A 13,814-nucleotide genomic window follows, 5' to 3' on the forward strand; every position below is an offset into this window, starting at 1 on the left:
GAGCAACTACATGATTTGTAGTGGAGGAGGTATTTGTAGCACAGAGGCACGCTGGAAAGCTGTACTGCTTCCTGAAAAATCTGCAACATTAACCATCCTTTTGTGAGTAAACTATAAATCTCGAGTTTAGATGGCATCTGATAGAAAGTCAGTGGAGTCAGTGTGGGTCAGGCCTGGCATAGCCATTTTTAAGATAGATGTCATAAGATAATTTATTAAAAGAGGGAAGAGCTACTTTGTTGGCCTGAAAAGCCTGTAATTATTGACTATCAATATTCTATTCTGTCAGCGTCACACATAATTGGATATATTCATGATTCAGTCAAAACTACTGACAACATCATACAACTGAGTCAGATTCATAAACCTTTAGGAATAATGGGGCAAGTCTCTCATTGCGTGTGATCTGTGCGCTTCGGAATTCCTGAGAGATCAGAAATCCCTCAGTGTCCGTGGCTTGTTACATGTTAGCTACCTTTTTAAATAAGAGTTGCAGTGACCCAGGGGGAAACTATTAATATATAGACAAGAAGAAAATATGTATTCGCTGATGTATGTGATTAATGTACCATTAAATCCTATCATCTTTCCAGGGCGGTCTAGTGGAGAGGGCTAGGAACCAGGCGGACTGGGTTCGATTTTTGGTTCTGCCACTGGGTCACTGTGTGTCTGTGTCTGTGTCTTTACTTGCGTGATTCACTAAGTCTCTCTGCACTTCCATTTCCTCCTCTGCAGAACATGGATAAATGTCACTTATCTTTTGTAAAGCACTTTGAGATCTGGGTGCGAAACATGTTATGTAAGCACTAAGTATTAATTGCTGTCACTTATCATTGTAGTCCATCATCATCATACTGCCTTCCCGCACCTTTCTGTGCTTTAAGATGTTTGGATGAAGGGCCCTGTGTAAGTGTAAAAGGCTGCTGAGTTTTCTCTAAGCACGTTTAGACGCTCCTGGCCTCTTAGCACTCCAGCGCAGGAGATGACTGCTATCCCCACTTCACAGATGGGGAAACTGAGGTACCAAAGGGTGAGGTGAGACTTACCTAAGGTCACACAGTTAGTCTTGGCAGAAAAAGAACCCGGGAGTCTTGCCTCCCGAATCCCTTCTCTAACCCGCTAGACCATATCGCTTCCTGAGTGGATATCTATGAGTGTTATATTTCTACTTGTCATGGAATAATTGTGCAGCTGTGACTTGGGATGGCTCACTGTGTCTGTAATTTGATATTTAAAATCTGGTAGACTGGGGTTTTGGAAGCTCACATTTTAAAAGTGTGAGAGTAAGTAGAGCTGGGCAAACAATTAACGGTGGACAATTTATTAGCGTGATTAAGCCCTTTTTTCCAATTCACAAATTGTCCCTGAACATACTGTGATTTGTATGAATGCATTAATTGTTAATATCACTTAAGTGAACCCATAGAGTGAAATATGTTCTCTTATTTCATATTTCATCCTATTGATTTTTTGTTGTTCGTAGCATTTGTTTGCCCCAAGTCACGGTATTATTTCTGTTCCCTGATTGGGTGACTCTGCACCATTATAAGAGGGTGATTGCTTCTATGAGGAATGACAAAGACCCCCGTGTTTGTGCACAAAGGTCCATGTTCCAGGGTGAATGTGGTTATTTTCATGAAGAGCCATTCTGCAATATTCATGCAAGCTAAAACTCTCTCCAGGGAGTGTTCCTGGATAAGAGAACAAAAAGGACTGTAAAGGTGCCCAAGAGGAAAGGTGGCTTGTGAATCCTTTTGCCTGCTATTCATCAAGATGTAAGAATAGGAATGACTTGGGTAAAGCGTTTCGAACTTAGGGAGCCAGCAGAACAGTTTATATAGAAAGCTGCTGGGTTGGAATCTCCTGCTCTAAAGACTAAGGGTGTAAAATCACTGGCCTGTTCTGAGTTCCTCTGTAGTCTGTTTAGATCTTATTAAGCAGGTCCCAGAGCATGAGGGGTGGACAGGCTTCTGCAAGTTTCTGACCTAGTAGGAAAAACAAACTGGGGATTGGGCTTTCACAGGTGCAGTGTATCCCTGGGAGGCAGCTTGTTCTAGCGGACAAGTAACTGGACTTGGAGTCAGGAGCTCTGCCACTGTGTGACTTTGGGCAAATCCCTTCACCTCTCTGTGCCTCTGTTGTTCCCTGCCCACGTCTTTGTCTGTCTGGTCTTTTTATATTGTAAATTGTCCAGGAGAGGGGCTGTCTCTTCCTATGTTTATATAGCTGCTAGAACAATGGAGCCTCAATCGTGGCTGGAGCCTCTAGGTCCTACCATGGCAGATGATGATAATTAATGATGGGAGACTGGTATTGTGGGAAAGCCTCTCGTAATCTAACCCTGCTCCCACCAGTGGCTTTTTGTTTGGGCACTAGTACTAAAGAGGAACTAAGACACTATTAGGGGAGGAAGTTGCACACAGAGTCTTTGATTCGTCAGAGTTTTCTGTCTTGGAATAAAGCTCAGGTGCAAGTATACTGCTCAAGGACGCTGGAGTGTTTTCGCTTTTGGCTGTGACAAAAAGTGATTTGTTTATTATTGCTCATCCACTATGTGGCATATTTATCATGTGACCTTTTTTTCCCCTCTTGTTAATGTTAGGAAGGGTGGAAAAACTACCGACTCGAAATAGGGAGTCATTAAGCATTAGCCACCAAGGGAGCCAGCGTTTCCATTTCGGAGACTGGGACATTTCAGTGCAGGCAATGCCATTTCCTTTTCTTTAATAGTTACTAATGTGCTGTCTGTTTATTTCCTGCCTTATTCAGGTATCATGTCCATAGCAAACTGGTGAGCTTCATGGCACCTATTGACCACTGTACAATGAATGATGATGCCAGGTGAGTAATAGATTAATTATGGTTCTCAAATGGCTTCATGACAGCATGATATTGACCTGTTCTTCAGTCTGTCGCCCTCTCCATTTCTTCTTATCAGTTAACCATTTGTCACTGGCATCATAGCCTGGGTGTCTTAGCCACATCTGTCCAGGCAATCTAGCTGAGCTTTCACTCCTGTAATTACTGTAAAACCAAACGAGAAGTTTCTATAAATCTTGATGCTGACTCCATGATTCCTGCTTTAAAAATCCCCCAGATTTTAAAATCTCTTCATTTTGGAGCATGATTATGGAAATAGAGAGCCAAATTCCCCATTGTCCATTGGCTGAAATCCCAGGTTAGAAAAATAATCAGTCCCTTTGCATCAGGAGTGGAGAGTTATACACTATAGTCTTGTGAGTTTTACATAATATAAATGTACAGTACAGCTAACACCGAGATGTAGTACCAAAAGAAGGAAATTCACTTAAAAGATCTAAATGATGTCTATTGTTTATTCCTATTTAAATAATAAAAATGTCTATACAAGGCTGTAGGAGCCCTAGCACATTAATTAGTAAAGAAAAACAAAACAAAACAGTGTAACTATGAGCTTGACTGCTGGTAAGTGTTTTTGTGGGAGGGAGGTGGGCGTAATTTTCCAATGGATGTATTTATGTTGCTTGAGAGATGCCTTTCTTCAGGTTCCTCACACAGGCATTTGATCTTAACAGTTAGAGAGATGCCCATTGTACGTCCATCTGTCTGGAATATGGCAATCACGCTTGTGCGGTTCCTAGTCAGGATCCTTTTGGATAGAGTTGTGGGAGTAATGTGTAGTGTTCAGGGGTCCCTAGAGGTGTCAATAGGTGCCAGTAGTGACCTGGAAAAGGCTGCTTTGTGGCAACTGGTACAGAAGTTGAATATTGCTCTGTTTTGAACACATTAGGACCCCATTTCTCTGAACAGTGTGACTGGCTGTTTGGATAAACAGGCAGGCTCTCTCTACACACGTGATGCGCAATGGGAGACCTAATAGAGTTTCGGGTAATAGGTTTTCAGGTAAGGAATGTGTAGAATAATGTGCGTCCCCTGTACTGACCAGAAAGAATTATTGCCTCTGCGCAGCAGTTGAGTTTCAAATCTCCATGTCTCAGGTTCTTCCCTGGCCCTCCGAAACCATAACTGAGTCGTGCATTGCACAAGGCTTTCTGGATGTGGCCAGCCTGAAGTGAGTTCCCAGGGTGAAACCCTCCTGCTCCCATCTCCCTCATGCCTCACCTTTGAAGTTTAAGCATGAATGTTCCAGGGGCAGACAGGTTATGTTGGTTTAGAGAGGGAATAGTGGTCCTTGTGGTAGGTGAATAGTTGGTGGGCCCCGGGTCCTTTATTGCTTTGTAGATCATAATTGGCACCTTCAGTTTCACCGACAGGTTTGCTGTCAGCCAGCCGGCAGCATGGGAGTAACACACTCATGCCTTGCTACCTTGCCCAGAAGGGCTTACCGGCTTCATTCTATGCTGCTCAAGTTTCTGGGTGGCCCTGGCAGGGACCCCGGCAGTGACATAGCTTAGGAGTAGCACAGGCATTGATGTCCTTGACAGGCCTTGCAGCACCGTGGAAAGATCACAGTCTTTTGGCCAAAGCTCCGTCATTGCTCGATTTTTGCCTGGAAGAAAATTCTAAAACCCGGTTATTCTCTTGACCTCTTACAATAAAAGGGAATGCGTTAGAGAGACAGGCTGAACGTTCCCATTCGCCGATCCACATTGTATGCCTGAAGAGGGCTGTTTTCGTAGAACTTGGGCTGCCACTTCTTCCATCTTCATGGCTTTTCTGTAAAGATAAGGGTAGACGCTTGGTTTATTTTCACTTTTAAGCTCTATTGTCATTAATGGCTCTGGGGGAAAGGCTGAGGTTGCAGCAGCAAATTCTCCCTTTCGTGACTATTTATTAGGAAGTTACTCACCTTGTCACAGGGACAATGTCGGCTACTTCCTTTTCAGAAGTTATTTTGCATTCTCCATTTTTTCTGACGACCTTTTAAAAATGCATTCACCTATGGGTTTGTGAGAAGTAGCTTGAGGTGAGAAGAGGTTCATGCATGAACGGGTGGGCTGGGGGAGACATGTACACGTGTGTGTTTGGATGGACAGGTGCACTTATATACTTCTGTTGATGAAGGTCACCATTAGCATGTCAGTGTTAGCGTTGGCACTACCAGCAAAGATATGCTTATCGTGCTGGGACTGGGGGCTTTGCTTTTTGGGGTGGCCCAAAAGGGAACCAGGCGGGAGATGTGAAAATCCACGTGTTTCTATAAACGTGGGAAAAGAAGCACCTCTTGCTTTTAGATTGCAAAAATCCAGCCTCAGCATAAACATGTCCCTAAACTAGCCTCTTCTGCCTTTCTTGTAATGTGCTTCTCTCACTACCCATGTCTTAATTTATTTATTTTGTTTTAGCATAATTAGTGGGTGGCATGGTAGGAAAAGAAACCCGTAAGAGTTGGTACTCATCTTGTGCATAATAATATGCTAGATTCTAATATTTCTCTGTCCCAGTATTATCTCCAGTTGACTGGCTGTGACTTATGCACTGAGAATTTTAAATGAGGTTGGGGGTGTTTTCCATTTTGTGTGTGTGATATATATTCTCCTATAGATTAATCATGCACACCCCCCCATGCACACAAAATGAAAGACACCTCAATTTACCTGTGTGTGTGTGTGTGTGTGTGTGTGTGTGTATAAGTATAAATAAAAAGGCTGATTATAAGAACCTGGGAATTGTCATAGCACGTTGGCTCAGCCCTGAGGTGACCTTGCCACCACTTTGTCAGAGTACAGCAGTTGTGTTTGTTCCAAAAGTTGCACAGAGCAGCCTGCAAGCTGAAACCCCACACCGAGCACACGCCAATGCTAAATGCACTGGAGCAGCCTGGAGAACAGAGCAATTCAGGAGCAGCAACAGCCTGTCTGAAGTGCAGCACGCTTTACTGGGCTGCTGCCCTCCACCACCCGCCCCCACTACTTTTCAGAGAGGCACCTTGGCTCCCAAATAAACTGCAGGGGGGGTCCAGCTGACCCTAAGAACCTATTACAGCTAATAGGGTGTTATCTATGTTATGCTGTGTCAACATAGTTATCATTGTGGTGGGGGAGAGAGTGTTTGACATTTGGTTTACTGAAAGCATCTCCTGGGGGCTTTCACCACTTATAGCAGGTTATTACATTGCTTGCATGTTTTACAGATTCTTTCCCCGGCAGGAATGGGGGCAGCAGCTGCTGCTGCTCATTGCCTGGCTGTGTGAAGTTATTTCTGTCATTAAGTTTATCATCCACTTTGGGCCCGGTCTACTTTTTAATGGCACTGAAGTTACTCAGCTGGGTTTCTAGTCACACAGAATGTTCCAGCTCGCTTGTCCGTGTGTTACCCCCAGACAGTTACCAGAGTGGGTTTTCCAGCCAATGTGCCATTGGATTCTAGCTGGGTCTTACCTACACATGCTTCCACAACATGCAAGATTATACTTCCAAAATCTACACAGAGGCAGTGTAGCCTAGTAGTGGGTGCTGGACTGGGAGGGAGACCTGGGCTCTATTCCAGGCTGACCCACTGGCTTGCTATTTTTAGTGCTGTAGTGTGAGCCCAGGTCTGTAGTCCTGGGCTCTGAGACTCACTTCTGAGGTGTGGGGTTTTTTTTTTTTTTTTGTTTTTTTTTTTTGCAGAGTAAACATGCCCTAGAGATCTTTAGCACCACACAGCAGTGTTAGACAACGGAGGAGGAGAGGAATGTAGCATCCAATTTAAACTGTGGGTGAATTTAAAAAGGGAAAGACACCTATGTGCGTGAACATGGGAAAGTAATGATAACACGAGGTAGTAAAAGGTAATCTTTATTGTTTGCAAGTGTGAATTGCTCAGATGTCCAGAGGCATGACCCTAAAGTAAATAAAACCCTGTACCACCCTATACTGTAGTCTGAAAAGGTTTAAACCAGAAACAAGTTTTTAAGCCTAAAGAAGGCATTAATTGTTAGAGGGCTAAGGAGTGGGGGCTGTAATAAGGGCCTGAAATAGATAAATGTATGCATAGGCCACTTGGCACCACTCTGACAGTGTAAAAGGGTCTTAAAATGTCAGATTTATGCTTACATGTACATGTGAACAATGCTTACACCCACTTGCCACGTAAAGGGACCATCTAGAATGGTGTAAAGAGACCCTGCTGTAAATAGCAATCCAGGTCCCAGTGCTTGTTGGCCAAATTTGCTGAAGAACAAAGTGGCAAAGAACAGATCCATTTGAAGAGAAATAACCTTGCGCCTGTCTGCACAAATGTTTAGTTCTCAGCAGGCTGGGATGTGAATCTACCCTGCCTCTTTGAAACGGGATTAGATCAAAGCACATTAACAAGCTGTTAATGTATGTTACCAGGGTCCGTGTGGACAGGCAGTGCATGGCAGGCTAGTACAGGGTAGGTTCGCACCCCAGTGTGCCGTGAACTAATTGTTCATGTAGACAAGCCCCTCGTCTCTTGCTGGCCAGCATGCAAGGAAAGCGATAAGCAGTGACTCCTAAGTGGTAAACACCAGAGCGAGATGGAATATTGTTTTACATCCTGAATTTTAGAAAAGAAATGTACAAATACAATACAGCCTCTTAAAGTGCTTTGTCAACATCACTGCCACGTTCCTTCTTATTCTCGCTGCTGCTTGGAATAATAGAATTTGTGCAGGCAATTAATCTTCAGCTTGCCACTTTTTCGTGCACCCAAACCATGGGCATAGCTGTTTAACCTCGTATTCACATATATTATGTTGTAATGTATGGTACACGGCTGGCCTCCAACCTTCGATATTTAAGTCCCCTTTGCTATTAAAGTATATATTGGAAAGGTGATTTTATAGCTATTTTAGGGAATGCGTGTGTGTATAGATTTAGATTTAAGATTTAAATTTATTTATAGTGTCCTCATGTTGGGATTTGTATACCTATCTGTAGTATCATCACCGCACCCCTTTAAAATAAGGAAGTGTTATAAATCCCCATTATACAGATAGGGAACAGAGAGACAGAATGGCTAAGTGACTTGCCCAAGGTCACACAGGAGGTCCATGGCAGAGCAAGGAATTGAACCCAGGCCTCCCAAATCCCAGGCTAGTGCCCTAACCACTGGGCCATTCTTCCCCTTCAAGGGCCCTAAGTGGTTAGGCACCCAGCTCCCACTGAAAGTTCCCACTGAAAGGTAGGGAATTGTCCCTTTACAGATGAATAGAGGTTACAAATCCAGGCCTGGAGGAGCTTACCTATCTGTATGGAAATGAGTGTGGTTTTTGTTAGGGGTGACCGCACAAAGTTGTTGATAATAGGCCCCATCCTGCAACTGATCTAGTCACTGTAGTAAGCACTACCCTCAGGAGTAAACATTTCCAGGATTGGGCCCTTGATTAGTATGATTGTTTATATTGTGCATTTTTATTAGTATAGTTATCCGAGGGTCGTGGAGTATGGTATGTGGGTGTGTGTTTCATGTAGATATAATACATATATTCTCAAAAAACAAGCAGCTTGTCACAGTGTTTCTCATAATGATACTGTCCTAGTCACGTAACAACATTATTATATCCCTGCTGGAAGTTTGAAAACTTGCACAAAGGAGTTCCTTAAAGATATAGATGTTTGGCCCAAACCCTCTTATCTCCCAAGAAGACAGGCTGTTCTGACAGGTGAAACAAGACTGGGCAAATATGCAACATTGATCTAATCAGTTGGAACAAGAGCAATATTTTAACTGGTGCTTCTTTTTAACAGCATCATTAAGGGCTCTCATTACTCTTTTATTAGAGGCTGACTCTATTTCTTATCAGATTACAGAATGAACATAACTCATGGCACTGATTTGATCTCTTGTTAAAGAGGATTACAGCTTTGCATTAACTCGGATTGGCACGGTTTATAATTCGCTTGTTGATACACCATGCTGGCGGTGTCGCATGTTTGACCCCCTCCTCAGCTGTGCTGCAGGGAAGGACACCCATACATCATCATTAAAGATGGCACCCAGCACAAAAATGGGAAGCAAAAAAAGGGAGGCTTTTCTGCCGTCATGTCAGGAAGAAGCAAAAACCAACCACCCTCTCAAGTGCAAAGGGAAATTCAGAGCAGGGATTTATACCATCCAGGGGGAGGGGACATACGTGTTAGCTTTTGGATGGGTTATTTACAGGGGCAGGTGTTTCATTGTTTCAGATCAAAACTTTGTACTGGCCGTGAGGTGGATTTGTGTAAAGAACATGCATGTAGAAATGTAATGGGATTCTATCACTGTAGAACTTTCCATGAAATATCTCCTCTGGTGGGAAAACTTCCTTCTCTTAAGGGAGCTGAGACCCCACTGAGATGATATAACTTTTAGCAAAGTTTGTGCCCAGTTAGTGACTTGGTCTGTGTCATCACATAGCGTAGTTAACACACTCTGGGTAGTTATGCCATGTGTCTCCTTGCTCGTTGTCTTCCTGTTAAGGCTGTAATACCATTTGGCTGTGTAGACAAGTGCCTCCAGCTATGTCTGTGTAACTGGATTAGCTGATCTGCCCTTCTCCCAGCGCTCTGTGCAGTGTATATCCCCAGTGCATTGCCCATATGTGTGTGTTTCTTGCATGCACGTGCTGCCCTGGTACGGGGGGAAGCTGGGCAGGTTATCACAGACACGCGCAGGCACTGTGTGGTGAGTGAGGATGCACTAGTGTAGTCATGATATGCAAAACGGTGCTCCGTGTGTGGGGATCCAGCCAGCTGGAGTGTGCCTTGGCCTGGTTACAGGAGCGTGGTTGTACCTCTAATGTAGAGGGGGCCCATGACACTCTTCCATCTCTGATGACTGAGCCTAACTATACAGCAGATCTAAAATACATAAATATAATTATATGTAAAATAAGAGTGTTTCCGCCTGCAGGCCTCTGGAGCCTGCGAGATTTCCCTCCCCCTCTGTAGGAAGTAGTATTCTTGTAGCGCAGGCATCCCCAACCTCCATTCAGGCCCTCACACGGCCGCCTGCTGGAAGTGTTAATTTGCAGCATGTGTAGAGAGAAGAGGTGAGGGCACAGGGTGCAGTGCGGTTTCCTGCTTCCCCTGCTCCCTAAGCAATGAAACTGATATTGATGGAGCGTATTTTAATGCCCTTAATAGCACTTCTGTAGCCCCTTCCATCTGAGAACCCCATTATTAGAAACCAAATTATATTAACCTTCACAGCACCCCCCTGAGGTTGGGAGACATTTATGGAAAGAGAGACACAGATCGGTGATGGGAGAGATTTTCAAAAATGCTCAGAGATTTAGGAATACAAGTCTCATTGGAAATCTATGGGTCTTGTGCTCCTAAATCTCTTAGGTGCTTTTGAAAATTTGCCCGTAAGCCACCCTTGCCCAGGAAGTCCTTGGCAGAGTCAGGAATAGAGTCCACAGGTGCTGAGTTCCAGTCCGGTGCCTGACCCCCAAGATCACCCTTTCCTTCACATATGTCGGATGACTTTTATAAGAAAACTCTTACATGTTTTACAACTGGGCTGTGAAACATAGGAGTCTGCTTGTCCATGGAGCGTGTGCATACGTACAGTCACCTCTAAAAAGTTTTGCAGTGAGAGACTTGAGGAGCTCAGTCTGTTGAGCTTATCAAAAAGTAGATCAAGAGGAGACTTGATTACGGTGTCTAGCGTTCCCGGGGAGGAACTAGCAGGTACTCAAGGGCTGCTTAATCTAGTTAACAAGAACCAATGGCTGGAAGCTGAAGCCAGTCAAATTCAAATTAGAAATAAGTCACTAGTTTTTACCAGTCAGGGCGATTAACCACTGGAACAAACTACCAAGGGGAGAGGTGGGTTTTCCATCTCTTGAGGTTTCAAGTCAAGACTGGATGCATTTCTGGAAGATAGGCTTTAGTCCAGCACAAGTCATTGGGCTCAGTGCAGGGGTGAGCGAGTGAGGTTCAGTGGCTTGTGTTACGTAGGGGAGGTGTGAGTAGATGGTCTGAAACCCCTTTCGGCCTTAACATCTATTAATCTGTTAAAGTAATTCAGTCATCCCAGATTCATCCCAGCAAAGACCCCAGGCCCCCTATCCCATAGGATGTGTGCCTGTATAATATGCAGTATTTTTAAAAAGAGCAGAATAATGGAATCTCCTTCCAGCCGCTCAGATTTCCAAATGGCTAGAAAAGTAAAATTCAGCGGATGCCATTCATGGGCCTATTTCTTACTGCAGTTCTTTTGTGTGTGATGCAGGGGTAGGGTCAGGCTGGAAAATGGTTCTTTGGTCAGTGCCGAGCTGTGATATCTTGCCCTATGGTGTCATCAGAAGGATATGTTTGCTATGAAGCCCGGACAGATTTTTTTCCTCACAATGAGAAAGGTCCAAGCCAACCCTTGCAGCATGGTAACCAGTACAGATGTAGTATGCAAATTTACTGTTATAATTGATAGCTTGCTCCCTTCATGCACTAATGAGCTCTTCCCTAACGGCCTTGAAATCACACTGTGCCTCTGCCCAGTAAAGTCCGTGGGAGAACTTCCATTGGCTTCAGTGCAAGCAGAATTGGGACCTTTTGGTGTTTGAATCGTCTGCCCATATAGAGATGGGCAGGAGACCCTAAGTGTGCATCAGGGCCTGCATTTTCCCAACATTTAGAAAGGGAGGGAGCTGGGATTTTGGTCCAAGGCCATTGTCGATGAGACCTAGCGACTATATAAAACAGCAACATGAAAAATCTTTCTAGATTGCAGAATTTATGAAAACACCTGATCCTTATTTTTGTTGTATCCCTGCTGTTATCTGGACAAATTTGTGTGGTGGTGGTGGACAGCTGTATATGTATAATATATGTATTACATGTGGTTGGTGTGTATATACTCGTGTGTGTGTGTGTACATGTGTACAATATATTCACAGGCACCACAACCACACACAATGCATGTGTTATACGTGGTGTGCTTGGGCATGTATGCAATTATAGACACATGGTTGCCTGGTTGTACGTCTATCTAAGAACTGTTTTAACAAGTCTTATTGCTCTACAGTCGTGCACATGGACAGGTAACTATTTTGTCATCTTAATAGACCCAGGAATGGCGTTCACTGAATATTTTTTCCCATGCAGTTTGAGATTGGCGTAACGTGGAGAAACCCAGTTATCTTTCATTGCGCTGTTCTTAATTACAAAAGAATCAGTGCACGCTTTCTCATACGTGTGCCAACAGTCTCGCGCTTTGTCTCCTGAAAGCGTCGTGGTAGACTTGTTACTACTGGCAATTTTAAAATCGTCACTGGATGTTTTTCTAAAACGTACGCTCTAGTTCTACCAGAGCGACTGGGCTTGAAGCGGGAATTGATTCATGAAAGTCCTGTAGCCTGTGTAATGCAGGATCGAATGTACGGTCATGGGTACAAACCCAGTCGACAGTGAGAAGGCCGTTCTAGCACCAGTCCTTGCCAGTGTGTTGAAAAAAGCTGGAGATTGGCTGCCAGTGAGGTACTGACTTAGACGGTTTTGCTTGGGTTTGACCTGGGTGACATGTTCTTCCTCATCCGCATTCCTTACTCTTGAAGTTAGTGTGATTGCTCTGTCAGTCACAGCGCCTCTCACTGCGAGCGGTGGGGGGCGCGTAGTAGGGATCCTGGCATGAAAGAATTAATTTACTTCCAGTACATAAGAGTTTAAAAAAAAAAAGTTCATGAGATACCAGCCTTTGCTCGGCACACTCTGGTATTAGACCCCCAAGAGGCTGGATTAAGGGAGGAATTTGGGCTCTCGGGCTGTCAATCCGGCACCTTTCACGAACACAGAATTTACTAAAATAAATAAGATAAACCAAAGTTATGCTTTCTGGAACTAGTGAGTCAGAGGCTTCTCTCTTGCATATGTGTAAATCCAGAGGAACTCTACTGACTTCAGTGGAATTATTCCAGATTTACGTAGGCATAACCAAGAGGAAAATTTGGCCCACTCTTCGTGGGTTTAATCCTGTGACTCTCATTGATTAATGCTAACATCCAGGGTAATCTATTTGAATATTTCCCTCCCCACCCCTCCCTCTGGGGGGAAAAAAATTCTGCTGGCTTGCGAATGAGCTCTGTTTCCTAAATTATCCCAGGGGGAAGGCTTAAGCCCTGTGACGGTTACACTGTAGCTTCTAGGAAGAGACCCCTTCCTGGGGCTTGTTGACATTGCCAGGGTTGTCTATTGTAAATATTGGTGGGGAACTGTCACTCCAACACCCTTGCAGCTGTCTCAACCTGGCCGATTCATGGTTGGACTACTGTGAGAGCTTGCGACAGGGTCTGGTGGTGGCCTAGCAATAGACCTTCAGCTGCTTCTGAATTGTTTGGAGCTCCAGCAAGGCGCATGTCCTCCTGTGAAACACAAACCGTTCAACTCAACTGTTTGCACTGAGGCATCGGGGCTCCCGGGATGCTCTTCCCACAGCTCCTGTGCATCATTTTGTTTGGTGGGCAATTTTTTTTTTTTTTTTTTTTTTACCAGTAGTTCACTCTTCAGAAATTGATTCATGTATAAGCAGTTAAGCATCCCATGGCTTTTAAACTATAGTTGTTAAAGGGGTTGGTATTTGAACAAGGAGCTTCATCTTTTCAAAGCTGGCAGTCATGAAACAGAAAATGCGACCCTGGCTAATGCCAGTTTTCTGGAATCATCAAGCCCTTACGTTTAATATTCAACATATTTAGCAAGGAAACAAACTCCTGAGTTATGGAAATTTCCTTTTTAAGGGGGAAAAAAACTGTTAAGAGCAGCAAAATGATTTGTGAGATTGGAAGATCTCCTTTGTGAGACAATTTGTCTTCTCTTGCATCAAATCTATTATAAAACAGTCAAGCTGTGAAAGAGGGAAATCATCCCAGGAACATGGAGTATTAAAGTACACAAAGAAAATTCCCCTCCTTGTGTTTTGTGTATGTACACATATGGTGTTACAGT

At 43.9% G+C, this 13,814-nt stretch overlaps 1 protein-coding gene across 3 annotated transcripts in view; it reads left to right on the forward strand.

Annotated features, from left to right (window-relative positions):
- Positions 1 to 13,814, forward strand: part of AATF (apoptosis antagonizing transcription factor) — an 82,314-nt gene that overhangs the window by 56,664 nt on the left and 11,836 nt on the right. For all 3 annotated transcript variants that reach the window (XM_037880669.2, XM_043531255.1, XM_043531256.1), the window contains one exon: positions 2,770 to 2,841. In XM_037880669.2, coding sequence (XP_037736597.2) covers positions 2,770 to 2,841 — 72 coding nt within the window. The remainder of the gene's footprint in view (positions 1 to 2,769; positions 2,842 to 13,814) is intronic.

Source organism: Chelonia mydas, chromosome 17 (genome assembly GCF_015237465.2).
Source record: "Chelonia mydas isolate rCheMyd1 chromosome 17, rCheMyd1.pri.v2, whole genome shotgun sequence".
NCBI lineage: Eukaryota > Metazoa > Chordata > Testudines > Cheloniidae > Chelonia > Chelonia mydas.